General features: G+C 45.8%; 1 protein-coding gene across 1 annotated transcript in view; it reads right to left on the bottom strand.

Moving 5' to 3' along the window:
* Positions 1 to 12124, bottom strand: part of Ankmy1 (ankyrin repeat and MYND domain containing 1) — a 35473-nt gene extending 23349 nt beyond the window's left edge. Inside the window, exons 1-3 of the mRNA XM_057754071.1 lie at positions 11982 to 12124; positions 9292 to 9481; positions 6978 to 7121 (exon numbers count right to left, since the gene is read on the bottom strand). Coding sequence (XP_057610054.1) covers positions 6978 to 7121; positions 9292 to 9481; positions 11982 to 12124 — 477 coding nt within the window. The remainder of the gene's footprint in view (positions 1 to 6977; positions 7122 to 9291; positions 9482 to 11981) is intronic.
* Positions 12125 to 16185: the final 4061 nt, after the last annotated feature.

Below are 16185 nucleotides of genomic sequence, written 5' to 3'. Positions count from 1 at the left end.
ATTTTTAAATCACATCACTGATATGATGTGATTTTACTCACATGGCAGAGTGGGCAGAAAGAGCTCTCTAACTGTAGTAACACAAATAACCTAATTAATATCACTAGCTAAACATAAACAGACAATTCACCACAAAAGATATGCAGATAACAAACAGGAGTGAGGCCGAATCAGCATCGCCTGCCATCGAGGTGCTCCAAACCCACACCACAAGGAGACGTCCCCTCGTGCCCACAAGAATACTGACATCTAAAAGACAGATGGACTATCAAGTGCAGACAGGAACGTGGAGTCACTGAAGTGTTTGCTGAGGGTGGAAATGGTGTGACCACTTTGCACAGCAGTTGGGGCAGTTCTTAGAAAAACGACTGCACGCTTACCATCGAAACCAGCATTCTCACTCCCGGGTATTGTCCAGGTGAGAATAAACGCAGGCGTGTGTCTACGTGAGACTGGGAAGCTACTGCTCTTAGCGACTGCCTCTCAGTTCGATGTTACCAAAATTTATTTGAAGAACTCAAGAGAGCATCTATCAGTGAATTGAAAAGAAGCAAGCAAGCAAACAATAGCAACATCAAAACCGCAAGATTTCCACACAGTGAAATACTCATCTATAATAAAACTAAGTGGATCACGGAAACAAATGAGTCTCAAAAGAGTCATGCCCTACACAAAAGAAAGCAGACAGGAAGAACTACATATAGTATGACTTTGTTTATAAAAATGTAAAGGGTGATGTTAAAACAAAAAACTAATGTGTGTGTGTGTGTGTGTGTGTACCAGACAGTAGTGATGCACACCTTTAACCCCAGCACTGGAGAGCAGAGGGAGGTGGATCTCTGAGTTTAAGGTCAGCCTGATCTATGAAGAGAGTTACAGGACAGCCAGAGCTACACAGAGAGTCCCTGTCTTGTAACATCAAAAACAAACAAACAAACAACAACAAAATGCATCTCCTGATACGCTGTCCAAAAAAAACCCTGGAAAATATGTGCTTTTAATATCTAAAATTAGCATATAATCAAAATAGGAAAATGGAGTTGAAATAATCTAAACTCATTCTTACATTTTTCAACCAAGAACTTATCCTGTCATTTGGGAGTAGGGGGAGTCCTAAAAGAATAAAGAGTGTAGGGGGCTGGAGAGATGGCTCAGCGGTTAAGAGCAGTGACTGTTCTTCCGGAGGACCTGAGTTCAATTCCCAGCAACCACATGGTGGCTCACAACCATCTGTAATGAGATCTGGCGCCCTCTGGCATTCTGCAGGCATCCATGGAGGCAGAATGTTGTATACATAATAAATAAATAAAATCTTTAAAAAAAAAAAAAAAGAATAAAGAGTGTAGCAGGGCGGTGGTGGCACATGCCTTTAATCCCAGCACTTGGGAGGCAGAGGCAGGCGGATCTCTGGGAGTTCGAGGCCAGCCTGGTCTACAAGAGCTAGTTCCGGGACGGGCACCAAAGCTACAGAGAAACCCTGTCTCGAAAAACCAAAAAAAAAAAAAAAAAAAAAAAAAAAAAAAAAAAAAAAAAAAAAAGAAGAGTGTAAAACTTATAAAACCAATAGTCTGGAAATAAGGTGATGTTTTTGGTTTTAAAAATAGCCTCTCAATCCAAATGAAATTCAGAGGCGGAGGAATGCTGAACAGTGGGGTCAGCAGAGCACACACCAGGCAACAGACTTAACCCCAAATGTGCTTCTACCAACGCCAAATTGCCTGATCAGAGGCAGGCGAGAAACCAAGAGCTAAACATGTGATGTTAAACTTCCCAGTAGCAGCACTACAAAAGTCAAAATCTGGGCAAATTTCTATTTCTTTTTCAAGACAGGGACTGGTGTATTCCAGGCTGGTCTTGGGCTAAGTAGCCAGGGATGAGCTTAACCTTCTGATCCTCCTGCTTCTGCCTCCTGGATCACAGGCATGCACTATGACATCCACTGATCGTACTCGGAGCTTTGCGAGAGCTGTGATACCAAATGGGCTGCATCTCCTGTCCTGAGGTGGAATTCATTTTACTATAGTGTTTATATTTAGTTCAACCTTTCCAAAAATATCGCTTATAAATATACCTGATGTTCAAAGCTTTTCGGATATTTTGCTTTTTTTTTTTTTTTCTTTTTGTGATCTGGTCTGTGGGAGCTGAGGGTGTAGCTAGACATGTGTAAGGCCCTGGGCTCCGCCCCAGCACTGTCAAAATAAAGAACCTGATGCATGTTTCACATTTACAGAACACCTTAGTTTGGAGAGCTGCATCTCAGCCATTCAGTAGACACAATCACAATGTCTTTCGGCCACTGTAGGGGACAAGGCAGATCTAACTGTCCAGTGACCAAAACTAAAGAGAAGAAATATCTAAAGTTATTTAAAATTATGGTGACAGATACACCACAGTGAAAATAATGTTCCAAAATCTATATAATTTTATTAACACTAAAATTCTTAGATTTGGGTCATGAAATACTGAAGAGGATTTTTGTCTGTTTGGGTTTTGGTTTTCTCCCTTTTTCATTTATTTGCTTTTGAGACAGGGTCTCTCTCTCTCTCTCTCTCTCTCTCTCTCTCTCTCTCTCTCTCTCTCGCTGTCTGGTGTTTGTTATATAAACCAGGCTAGCCTCCAATTCATAGAGATCCACTTGCCTCTACCTCCCAAGTGCTAGGACCAAGCCTGGCCTAAAGAGATTATTTCTAAAGATGGTGTATCCGTTTATTATAATAAAAGGGCATAAGACAAATACCAGGGACATACAATAAATCTCCAATTTTACTCATTAAATAAATATCACAGTCTCAAAGTATATTAAGATGAATGTGGCGCTGTAGGGAGTAATTTTAAAATTTTCAGTTGTGGTGAGACATCATCACTCACCATGTCTGAGCACTGGCGGAGTCAGCAGACAAAAACAAAACAAAACAAAAAATGTATATTCAACTTAAAATAACACAAACAGCAAAAACATGTGGCTCTAGAAACACTGTGGTCAACAGCTGCTGAAATGCATTTAGAAGTTAGCCTTGGACCAGCTGGACAGGGAAGGAACCAGCAGAGGACCAAAGTAGACCCTCTGGATGTGGGTGACAGTTGTATGGCTGGGCCAGACTGAGGGGTCACTGGCAGCAGCACCAGGATTTATCCCTACTTTTTGGAACCCATTCTCTTTGGATGGATTCCTTGCTCACCCTAGATATAGTAGGGAGGGACTTGGACCTTCCCCAAAGCAATGTACCTTGCCCTCTCTGAGGAGTGGCTGGAGTGGGGTGGGGGTAGGTGAAAAGTAATGGGAAGAGGGAAAAGAGTGGGAACTGGGATTGGTATACAAAATGAAAAAAAAAAAAAAGATAGTTTGTCTTCTTTTAAAAAAATAAAATAAAGTATAAAAAAAAGAAAAAAAACAACAACAACAAAAGTTAGCCATGGGCTGATGAGAGGTTCAGCGGGTAGAGACTTGCTGTGCAAACCTAGTGATCAGAATTCCATTCTCTGAACACATGTAAACATGGAACCAACTCCACAACGTTATCCTCTGACCTTCATGTGAATAAACAGATTTAAAAAACAAACACTACTAAGTCAGCCCTGCAGGGTAGACATGGTGATAAAGGCCTGTCATCCCAGCTGTTTAGGAAGCTGGGCAGGATGACTGCCAAGTCAGGACCTGCCTGGGTACAGAGTGAGTTCAAGGCCAGTCTCAAAACGAGGACAAAGAGGTCTGGGACTGGGACTCAGTATTAGAGTGTTTGCCTTGCTACACCGGGTCCTAGGTTTGAACTTTAGCACTATAAAAAAATAAGAACAACAGCAACAAAATAAAAAAGAAGACTGACCATAGTCTAGGTCATAACACAAGTCACAGCCAATTTAAAAAATGGAAATCATACAAATTAAGCAAGCACAGAGGAAATTAGTAGCAAAAAGCCAGCAAAAGCCCAAGTCGGAGCATGAAAAACAATACTCATGACAAGGACCCATGGATCAGAAAGCAATCAGAGCAGAAGTTAAAATGCACTTTGAATTGAATGGAAATGACAATATGAGGGAATCAAAACTGTGGAACATAGAGCCGGGTGTATATCTGACAAGCAGGTGAGAAGAGCCTAGAAATCACTGCAGGCAGGGGTGCACAGGGAGGGCGGAGGCAGGGGTGAGCGGGGAGGGCGGGCAGAAAGAAACTAGTGGTAAAACAGAACCAAATGGATAAATAAGCTGACCAAAGCTGATTCTCTGAGGGAACCAAATAACAAAATTGATAAACACCTGGCACAGGGGGGTTGGGGGATTATATTGGCTCCCTGTTAGGAAGGAAATAGTCCCACCCACATTGAGGCTCCTTGCTATTCGCAAGGATCACTAACAACTCTAAGCATTCACACAGATGCAGACCGGCATCCCACAGTCATTGGTGGGGGATGAAATCTTACAGACAGGGAGCATTCAGACACTCCAGGCTATACTTAGAAGTTTCCCCAGGGAAATGAAAACATGAATGTAATGTTTACATGCACACACAAAAACAAACTAAACATATGTGTTCGGCAGCTTCATTCACAGTTGCCCCAAACAGGAAACAGTCTAAAGGACTTTCAGTTAAGCTGTGGTTACTTCATACCACATACCAAGAGATGGAGACTTCAGTAACCAAAGAAACAAGGGGAACACTGGGCCATGGGGTTGGATCTGCACTGCGGAGAGGAAGACGCTGGACCCAGTTCGGCAGGGCACCATCTTGTGGCCTTCTCTTGCAAAGGCACAATTACAGGCAGAAGGTAAAGCCGTGGCTGGAACTGGAAGGAACGCGTACTACAGAGGCATGGGCAGTGATGTGGGGTAAGGGAGTCATTGCAGACAAATCTACACTTGAAACTTTCAAAACTTTCTACTGATAGAGTGCATATAATTGTGAATTATATTTAATAAATTAAGGAGTGGAAAATCATTTGAACTTTTTTCCTGGGGGAGGGGGAAAGGCAAGTTTTAGACAGTACATATAAGGAAGACACATTTTATATATTAAAAATAAAAATTCATGGTATTTTTAATAAAAAAGATAAATAACTTGATAACATCCTTCTGGGAACAGATAGATGCATTTTTGGGTTGTTTTATTTATATCTTTATTACTGACAGTATTACAGTTACTAAAATAAGAAAGCTATTTCTATTTAAGCTTTTCTAGAACCTAAATATCTTTTTCTCAGCGGCTCTATGAGACACAGACTACAACCACACAGAGCAGACCAAGAGGTGAGTGACTAGCCCTCCCTGCCCCCCAGCTGGACAGCCAGTCACTAGGCCCTAGGCCCCTAGGCAAAACCCCAGAACCCTCCCCCACTCACCTCAGCTGCACTAGCTGGCTAGCAAGAAAGCCTCCTGCAGGTAGGCTGCTCCAACACCCCCACATTGGACCCTGTAATCTACAAGTCCCACTCTGCCCCCAAACCCACCCATCCCAGAGACCTTAGCAGCTTCTTGAGACACAGACAGTGACTGCAAGAACTGGACCAAGAGGCAAAGATACTGCCTGCACCAATTGGTAGAAGAGATGGGTAGGTACCAATATAAGAATACATTCGAAAGAGCAATATGACACCACCAGAACCTAGTGGTCTTACAACAGGAAGACGCGAACCTCCTAGCCCAGAAGAAGCAGAAAATGATCATAAACATAGCTTTATGAAGATGATAGAGACCCTTAAAGAGGAAATGAAAAATTCCCTTAAAGAAATGGAGGAAAAGACAAAAAATGGAAGAAATCAATAACTCTCTTAAAGAAAACCAAGAAAAACAAACAGGTGAAGCAAGCATCTCAAACAGATCAAGATTTGAAAATTGAAACAGAGGCAATAAAGAAAACACAAACCAAGGGAATTGTGGAAATGGAGAACCTGGGTAAACAAACAGGAACTACAGATGCAAGTGTAACCAACAGAATACAAGAGATGGAAGACAGAATCTCAATAGTTGAAGATATGGTAGAGAAAACAGATTCATCAGTCCAGGAAAAGTTAAATCCAACAAATTCTTAACACAAAACATCCAGAAAGGGCTGGAGAGATGGCTCAGCGGTTAAGAGCATTGCCTGCTCTTCCAAAGGTCCTGAGTTCAATTCCCAGCAACCACATGGTGGCTCACAACCATCTGTAATGAGGTCTGATGCCCTCTTCTGGCCTGCAGGCACACATGTAGACAGAATATTGTATACACAATAAATAAATAAATATTTTTAAAAAATCCAGAAAATCTGGGATACCACGAAAAGACCAAACCTAAGAATAATAGGGATAGAAGAAGAACTCCAGCTCAAAGGCACAGAAAATATATTCAATAAAATCATAGAAGAAAAGTTTCCTAACCTAAAGAAGGATATGCCTATGAAGGTACTAAAAGCTTACAGAACACCAAATTGACTGGGCCAAAAGAAAAAGTCCCTAGTGCTTGAACTGGCTTTTTGGAGTCCATTCTCTTTGGAGGGATAACTTGCTCAGCCTAGATATGGGGAGAGGACCTTGGTCCTATCTCAAAGTGATGTGCTAGACTTTGTTGACTCCCCACAGAAAGCCTTACCCTTTCTGAGGAAATGGATGGGTGGTGAGGTGGGGGGAAGGTGAAGAGGGTGGGAGGAAGGGAGGGAGTGGGAACTGGGACTGGTATGTAAAATGAGAAAAAATTGTTGTAAAAAATAATTATCAAAAATTATTTTAAAAAATCTTTTTCTCCAGTAACCTAGATAATAGCTGTACCCACTCCTCACCCAAACACACAAAGGCCCCACACGACATAAACACACAGGTGACACAGGTAGTATCACCTCTCACATGAACACACAGAGGTCCACGCCTCCTCACATGTGTGTGTTCATACGGTAGCCTCTCCCCTCATGAACATGTAGTAGCATCTCCTCATATAAACACATAGTAACCCTGCCCCTCACATGAACACACAGTGGTCCCGCATATCACATGATCACAGGATCTCCTCACCTGGAATAACTTTGTTTTCGTGTACATGGTGCCATAGCCTTCTCGTTGGCTGAGGTAAAACATGCCTGTGAAGCTGGAGCCATCCGGCCATGTGTAGGTGCCCACACCATGGCAATGGTCCCGGTAAAACTGCCCACGGTAGGTCTATGGAGAGAAAAGGTGAGTGAACCCCCTATCTGGGAGAAGCCACTTCCATCTGGAACCCCAACCCTGGCAGGAACTGCTAAGCCAGTCCACCACATCTGGTTGGAAGAGAATGAGGACCATGAGGCTGGGATGGGCTTCTTGGGTACCTAGATACAAGGCTTCGTTCAGGCCAGGTAGCCAATGGGATGATTGGTCTCCGGGCAGCCAGCCCTATGAGTCCACCCGCCCTGCCCTCTGCTCTGGTATCCTTGCAGGAGGGTGTCAGAATTGCCTATAGTTGTTGCCAGGACAGTACCCACCCAAGGTTTGGCAGAGCCCCCCCACTTAGGAGTCCTGGCCCCACTCTGATGAGCTCTCCATCAGGTAACAGAGGCCAGGCTGGATGGAGGATGCTGGAGGGAGGACTGGACCAGGTAACCCCAGGCTTGGGTACTAAGTTAGAGAAACCCTTGCCAGAGGCAGAGCCACCCTTGGGGCAAAGGAGCAGAACAGGAGCCCATGACTCCCCAGATGTCATGAGTTAACACCAGACTGAAAAGATTCCAATGCCAGGGCTCCTAGACTACCTGTGGTCTATAATCTCAAAGGGTGTGGCACTCTTAGGAGGTGTGGCTTTGTTGGAGGAAGTGTGTCACTGTGGGTGCGGGCTTTGAGGTATCTTCTGCTCAAACTTTACTCAGTGTGACCCTCAGACCATTTCCCGCTGTGCCTGCAAAATGTAGGGCTCTTAACTACTTCTCCAGCACCACATCTGCCTGAAGGCTGCCATGCTCCCGGCCACGATGATAATGGACTGGACCTCTGAAGCGGTAAGTGAGCCACCTAATTAAAAGCTTGCCTTTATAAGAGTCACCATGGTCATGGTGAGACTTCACAGCAATAAAAACCCTAGGCTCTTTCTCCAAGTCCTCTACCTGAACACACATGATAGAAAAACAAAACCACCAGAAGTGTTCATAGCACTGCATCCCTGGTGACCAGGCCAGGCCTCCAGACACGCTGCACCCCTGCTTTGCTGCATACTGAGATATTGTCCCCAATAGTGACACAGGAAGCACAAATTTGGTCACGGGGCTTGGTTTTGGGTCGCTGCCTCCGTGAAGTCTTCTCTTAGGTCCTGGGCATAGCCCAGCATGGGGGCCGAGGTACATTTTCAGTTTATAGTTAAGAATATCTTATCCAGCAAGCAATTTCAACAAGGTAAAATATGCGAGTTTCTGCAATAATTTGAAGCTTTGAAACATTTTCCCACCTTGGGGGAGGGGACTCTACTACTGCTGTTTTGCCAAACGGATATGTTGCCAAGCTGCCTTCTCGATGTTTATATGAATATCCATTGATTCATGCTGCCCTCGACCTTGGTCAGAGAAGCTTCTTTTCGCAGTGGGAATCAGTCAACGCAAAGATTTATAACTGGCCAAGCTGCTGAGAATAAGTGATTGATAAGTCCTCGGCCCTAAACGGGACATCTGAATCTATCTCCGTCCCGCAAGGCTCAGGCAACGTTGTAGAAGTGGGGAGAGAATGCGCCAGGGATGAAAGCTGTACAGTACTGGTTTCTGGACATGACATGGTGGCTACACTCATGAGCTCACAGCACGTGGCTACCTGCACAAGGTCTGCGTAAGACTCCAGAGTGGATGAGGGAGGGGCTCACGAGGCCCCACCCCGAGCTGAGGAGCTATTTACTGGCAGTTAATGACTTCTGGGGATGAGAAACACGGTATTCTCTGGGGGGTGGGGTGTCTGCTGGTAGGTTGCCCATGCTCCATGGGAGGGCCCCTCACCCATGCAAATGTGAGGAGCACTGATTGGACTTGGTAAACTATTTTAAAGAGAGAGGGAGAAATTTTAAAGAGAGAGGGACATGTTGGTGGGTTGGAGGGAGTGGAAAGTGGGGCAAAATATGCTCAAGATAAAATCTATACATGGATAAACAAAAACATTTTAAATAATAAAACATCCACTCAGAATAAGAACTTACCTTCTTCAGTCGCAGCTTCCCGAACCCCATGCATGACCCCGAGAAAACCATGACATGATACAGAAATGTGCAGAGAACGCCTCTGGAATTCTCCTGCAGAAAGCCTGAACCCTGTCCTATGGGCTGCTTTGAAGGTTCACAATGCCTGCCCTCAGGAGAGAGGCCTCTGTTGAAGCCACCTACCTCGCCTGTGGGCCAAGAGAACTCGCCGTATCCGAGCTTCATGTTGAGTCCGAACTCCCCTCTGTAGACACTGCCATCCTGCCATTCCTGCACCCCCTGGACAAGCTGGATGTAGGTCTCCTTCAGGTCCTGCTCTCTCGGGGAGCCTTCAGACTCTGCCTCATCCTCCCTAGGATCCACCGAAGGGTCCCTAGAAGGATAGAGAGCTACAGAAGAGCAACCAGGGACACCCCAAGGGTGACCATGTACAGAGCTCCACCCCTCCATCTCCTGTCACTCTCCAGAGGAACCCAAGGCTCCGAATTTCCCCAAAGGGAAACTGGGCCATAGATGATGTAGTGATGTAGTGATTATGGGATTCCCCAGGAAATGAACTGTGCAGGAAGGGTACAAACTGACGTGAGTAAATTATGCCCACCCCTGAGATAGGGCCAGTCAGTCCCTCTAGCCATTTCCAGACAGATTGCCCACAGTCCTCCCTCTTGAGCTGGCAGTACCAGCCCTGGGCTGGGCAAAAACCAGATGCTCAAACACACAAGTAGACCCAGGAAAGGTCTGAGAGCAGTTGGAGGGGCAGCAAACTGACAGACAGATGGACAGATGCCAGAGCACAAACTACAGTAGGAAGGAGAAGTGTGTACAAGGCAGGTTTGCCTCCCTCTGGCCCTTGAGTTCTGAAGGGATGAGTTGTTACTTAGACAAGGATCTCAGTCCTAAGCCTGTGACACTCCCCCCTCAGCCTCCTCTTGGCTCTCTCGGGATGCTCTGTGGTGATGCTTCTTCTCATGAGGCCAATCCCAGTGTCCGGCTGGTGGCTAGATTGGTAGCACACAACATGGGATTCCCTCAGACCCGGTGATAATTGACCTCGATTGTCACTTGACTTCATCTGGAACCAACTAAAGCCTAAAACAGCTGGGCACACCTGTGAAGGACTTTTTGCACTGGATAGTATGAGGAGAGAGGATTCATGCTAAGTCTGGGCCACGCTGTCTGGCAGTAGTCAGGACATGGAAGGAGGAAGCTTTTGCTTCTGCTTGTTTTCCCTCGTTCTTGCTGGCAAGTTTATCTGTCCTGCTTGCTGAGGCATTCCCATTATTAGAGTCTACTTTCTATGAGTTCTAACAAATACCAAAAGTCAGCTGAAACATCCAACCTTGTGGCCTTGACAACTATCATTGTTAATTCTTGGCCATTCTTTGAGGAGACAGAAATTGTTGGAATACTCAGACCACAGCCTGTAAGCCACTTTAATAGTATATGTATGGTACTATTGTACGATATTGTACTGTTGTGCTATTATACATTTGTACACTGTGAAGATTCGTCACTCCAGTTTAATAAAAGTCGACTGGCCGGTAGCCAGGCCAGAACCATAGGTGGAACAATCAAATTAGGAGAATGATGGGAAGAAGAATGGAGCCAGCCACTGAGGAAGTAGGACGTGTAGACAATGAGGTAACAAGCCATGAGCCATGTGGCAAAGCGTTAAAAAAAAATGGGTTAATTTATATGTAAGAGGTAGTAACAAGCCTAAGCTATCGACCAAGCATTTATAAAATATATCAAGTGTCTGAGTCAGTTATTTGGGAAGTGGCTGCCGGTTATTTGGGAAGAGACAGTGGGGACAAGAAATTTCTGCTTACAAATGGTGCCCACTGTCTGACAAAGATCCACATAAGACCTGAAAAAAGCCTTAATAAGGTTCTAACCACAAACAAAAACTGAGTCAGGTGCAGCTTCCTAGACTCCTAGTCTCACAGTCTCACCCCGGCCACAATGCAGAGCCACGCCTCCCGACAGCTGCCGCGAGATGGAGTTGACCGCCAACTGCCACGAGCTAAGCGCAGAGGGCAGCATTTTTGAGCTCACAAGGACTTACTCCCTAGAACCTTGTGGATGTGAGCTCAGACTGGCAGAGAGTGCAGAGAGAGAAAAACAGCGCTCTGGCCCGGTCCCTCTTTCTCGTGTTGTAAGAACTCTAGTCCTATCATGAGACTTCACCCTCATGACATCATCTGGATTTAACGACCTCCCCAAGTCTAGCCTCCACGTGTCATCACTTTGATTAGAGTGTCAACATGGATTTTGAGGTACACGAGCATCCAACCCTAGCCCATAGCAGGGCAAGTACAATGAGTGCAGAGCAGGTGGGGGTTTTATTATGGATAAGGCTCTGCCGAGGCTCCTGGCCCAAGCAGCCCCTACTATTATCCACTGAGTAGTGAAGGAGCTGTGCGGGTAACAGGCTGGGGCAGGGCTTCCTTCAGTTGCCTAGAAGTGAATGGGACTGACTATGCGGGCAGTGCCAAGAGCAGGTATGGGATTCCCGCTACTACTTGCCCATCCTTTTTCCTCTCGGTTTGGTATAATTGAGAGTTTTCTCTCTCCAGAGACTAGGCTGGAGAGGTAAAGGAATCTTTAAGGGTGTAGTGGAAGGGTAGTAGTAATGTTAGAGGCAGGGTCTCACTATGTGGACTAACTGGCCTGAATTGCCTTGTGTAGGTCAAGCTGACCTTTAACTGACAGAGATCTGCATGTCACTGTCTCCCCAATGCTGGGATTAAAGTAGGGTGCTACCACATGAGCCTTCCTTTAGCGATTTTTAAGGCCTGCCCCAATAGTGAATTCCAGCTGATGCATGGCCCTCTGGTGCTGATTGCACCTTCCTGCCAGCGGGTCCCCTGCACCTTCTGGTGAAGAAGGTGTAGCTCTTCACAGACTCCTGACTCTCGGTGTCAGGAGACTGACCACTCCGTCCCTCCAGACCTCTGGAACTGAAAGTTTTCGAGCCTTGGGAGTCCAGAGTGGCAATGGAACGAACGTCGTCCATGTCTGTCCTCTTCAAACCTAGAAGCAAATCTGTGTTCACAATTCGCCCTCATGACCGAGGACAGTGGCAGCTGGGGGACCCGCCCGCAGTCCCACCTAACTTGGGCGACCCTCTTCGGAGTCTCCAAGTAGACACTCCTAGCTCCTGAGGGCTCACTGGCTTTCCTGGGGAGTTCCCTGGCCTTCCCTTCACCGCAAAGGGCCGTCAGGACCACATGGGATCTAGCCTCGCCTGCTGACCTCCAGACGCACTCGGGAGACCCTGGCTTAGAGGGTATCAAGCACCTCAGAGCACAGCAAGCCGTGTAGACCCACTACTCGAGCGTCACGTTGCCCTGGAGACGGTCACGCCCACGGTGTGCTCCCAGCCCCAGCCAATCGGAGCCAGCCAGGTTGCACTGACCCTCCCCCAACGCCCCAGACTCGCCCCTGAACAAACCTCGGCCAATGCACGAGCGAATCTGAGATTACCACGCCTCCTCCCAGCCACCACCAATCCCCGAACAGGCCACGTTGGTACAGCTATCGCCAAAGCTCCAGTCCTTCAGTAAACGCGGCGCGTCAACCCCGGTTAGCCTCGGACCAGAAGCTGCCAGCATTCCTAAGGAGAAAGCTCGGTGAAAGACCCTGGGGCCATGGCTTGATTAAGGCCATCTGACTGCTAAACCCAACTGTATGCAGTAGTCGCTCGCAAAGCCCTAGACGGCAACCTGGTCCTGGCGAAGAGAAAGACCTCTAGAAGAGGGGATTCTAGAACAGGGTTGCAGAGAGGAAGCACTGGAGTGCGCATCCAGAGTCACATTGAGGAAATGGGTACCAGTGTACCTTGAGTGATAGGAGGAGCTGCAGATGATGAGGCTGGACCAAAACACATAACGTGCTGAAATTTTGTTTATATTCATAAATAAATACATGAACAGTTGGTATACAAAGATAAAAAGCTATGTTTTTTATCTTTATTTTATTCTTTTTTAATTAAAATTTCCGCCTCTTTCCCGTTTCCCATTTCCCTCCCCCCTCCTCCCACACATCGCACCCTCCCCCCAAAAAGCTATGTTTCTATAGTTTGTCATATAAACGTTCACCAGGCACAGCGACACAAGCAAGCCCCTCATCCCAGCACTTCGGAGACTGAGACAGGAAAATCGCTGCAAGTTAAAAGTTAGCCTGGATCACGGAGTGAGACCCTGCATCCTCTCAGCCCTCCACCCGTCCCAAGTTATTCAAAAGTAATGTTTTCATAAAATGTTAACACTCATTAAGAAAACCTAGTTACATTAGCTTTTTAAATGTTGGTGAATTGGTAAACTTAGCAGATTCCACAGATTCGACAGTTGGAAACTGATCTCAGGCCAACTTGCTTTCAGCAAATTAGCGGCTTGCATTGCCAAAATGGGTATCTGCAAACATGAGGTGCCTACTGAGCCACTGCTGTTGCTATAGAATTCGGTGAATCGCTGGCTGGAAATGAGGCTTTTTCTACTAAATCTGGTAAAGACTGAAAAATTAGCAAAGGAAATCACTTCAAATCACATATTAGACCCAAGTTTGATATTTGGAAGCAATGGTGGGAAAAGTGGAATTCCAAAAGGACTCTCCTTTTATTGTCTATAGCACGGTTTTAGGTTCTCACAAAACTGGAAGGCAGACAGTACTGGGGCCCACTAATGATGTTTACCCAACACCTAGCCCTAGCTCAAAACTCGTGAATATATGTGGCACGTACTAAGTAAAAAATTCCATTAAGGTGGTATGTGTGTGTGTATGTGTGTGTGTGTCTATGTGTTCACTCATTTTAGCTCTGTGACTTTAAATAACTTAAGATTCACTAAATGATGGGTAAAATGTCAGTACACATGAAGCCATTCCAAAGCAGGCTTTCTGGGTCCACCCCAGCATTTCTGATTCCACAGATCTTCAGCAGGCCTGGGAACCAGCACCCAGGCAGTTCCCCTACACTGATGCGGATGCTGGAATGTGGTTCACACTCAGTACTAGTGAGTTACCTATAAAGGGCAGGAGGGGTCTCAAAATCCAGGCTGAAGGCAGAGCAGCGGAACAGTTCTAAACGCATGCTGTTCTGTGTGTTCTCTCAGAGGCTTAAACTTTTTGCCTTCAACCTACAGTAAGAACGTTTAAGACAGCGACACACTATGCCCTTTTATACTATGGCAAAACAAAGCTCAGAAAGATTCATAAAGGACTGGAGAGATGGCTCAGTGGTTAAGAGCACTGGCTGCTCTTCCAGAGGTCCTGAGTTCAATTCCCAGCAACCACATGGTGGCTCACAGCCATCTGTAATGAGACCTGGCGCCCTCTTCTGGCCTGCAGTCATACATGGAGGCAGAATGTTGTATACATAAGAAATAAATAAATCTTTAAAAAAAAAAAAGAAAGAAAGGAAAGAAAGAAAAAAAGAAAGAAAGAAAGAAAGAAAGAAAGAAAGAAAGAAAGAAAGAAAGAAAGAAAGAAAGAGATTCATAAAGAGTTCACCCACTGCATGCATACACCCAGTTGTTCATGTAGTCCATTCTTTTCTCTATCTTTAATGAAAAAAGAAAAACCATGCTGGTCATGACCTACGGAACTGATTTGTTAACGCACACTAATGGTTAATCAGCACATTGTGCCAGAGTCAGGGCTCACCTCCAGGAAAGCCCAGCTTCAGAAAGTATATTCCAGCTACCCAGAGGAGAGAACAGCCAAGGGGTAGACAGACTTGGTAAGCAACTCATGAGCTCAGTAGAGTCGAGCATGAGATATCAGCTCAGAGGCTCTGGAGCCACACCCACCTCCAATACCCTCTAGGGAGACACATGAAGCAATCCCAGAGTAGGACTCCAAGTTTGGTTTGATTCAGTGGTTCCAAGCTCCAATGACTCAGTTTCTCCCAGCCGCCCTGCCTTTACCCAAAGCTGTCTTCCATGCTGACCACTGGACAGGACAGAAAAACCTTACAACCCTTCCCCCTCATTCCCATTAGTCCAGTCCCAGTCCTGAGACTATCTGTGGTTTGTAGGCAGACCTTCTCTGTCCTGCCTCTCAGTTCTGTCCCGCCAGCCAGTTCCCCAAATAACCACACAGACTTATGAATTATAAATGCTTGGCCAATAGCTACAGCTTGTTACTAACTTGCGCTTACAACTTAAATTAATCAATATTTCTTATCTATGCTCTACCACATGGCAGTGTCTTTCTTCAGCACAGCTTGTTAATCTCCTGCTTCCCCTGCATCAGGCTGCCATGAAGATGTCTTCTCCATCCTGGAGCTCTCTTTTTGGTGCTCTATTTTATCTACAAGTCTTGCCTATCCTTTACCTGCCTAGCTATTGGCCATTTAGCCTTTTATTAAACCAATCAGAATGCACCTTGGCAGAGGCACATCTTCACAGCACACAAAAAGATTATTTCAGAACAGAGCTGGCTTGAATAAGAAAGTTGAATGTTTGATAGCCAGTTGATGGAACTGTTTGGGAAGGATGAGGAGGTGTGGCCTTGTTGGGGAGGTTTCAGTGTAGATGGGATCTGCTGTTTCAAAAGCCCTCCACATCCACTTAGGTTTCTCCCCCCACTCCTCTGTCTGTGATTTTTGTCTCAAAATGCAAGCTCTCAGCTACTGTTTCAGAGCCATGTCAGCCTACCTGTTCCGTGTTCTCCTCTGTGATGGTCATGAACTCCTCCATCCTCTGTGACCCTGACCCCCAAATTAAATGTTTTGTTTTATAAGTTGCCTTGGTCATGGTATCTGAGCACAGCAATAGAAAAGTAACTGAGACACCATCACAGGGTGTGAGGCTTCCCTGACACATGGGAGCATCCTGAGCTTGCTCCGAGACCGGGGGATAGAGAAATGTACACCTGAGTGGGTGGCTCCTATAAACTGAGGAAGTACAGTCAGTAGAAAACAAACAAACAAAAGACTGACACTTAGCTAAAGGCTGACTGGACAGTTAGAACACTGAGACCGGAAAGAACTGGAAAGATCATTTAATCCAGTTAAATGATTGTGGACTGTCTTTAATTCTCCTAACAGCCATTCATGGCCCACATCTTGGTCTCATA

The sequence above is a fragment of the Chionomys nivalis genome, chromosome 2 (genome assembly GCF_950005125.1).
Source record: "Chionomys nivalis chromosome 2, mChiNiv1.1, whole genome shotgun sequence".
Lineage (NCBI taxonomy): Eukaryota > Metazoa > Chordata > Mammalia > Rodentia > Cricetidae > Chionomys > Chionomys nivalis.
The sequence above is the reverse complement of the archived record's forward strand: the minus strand, read 5'-3'. Positions and strand labels throughout refer to the sequence as shown.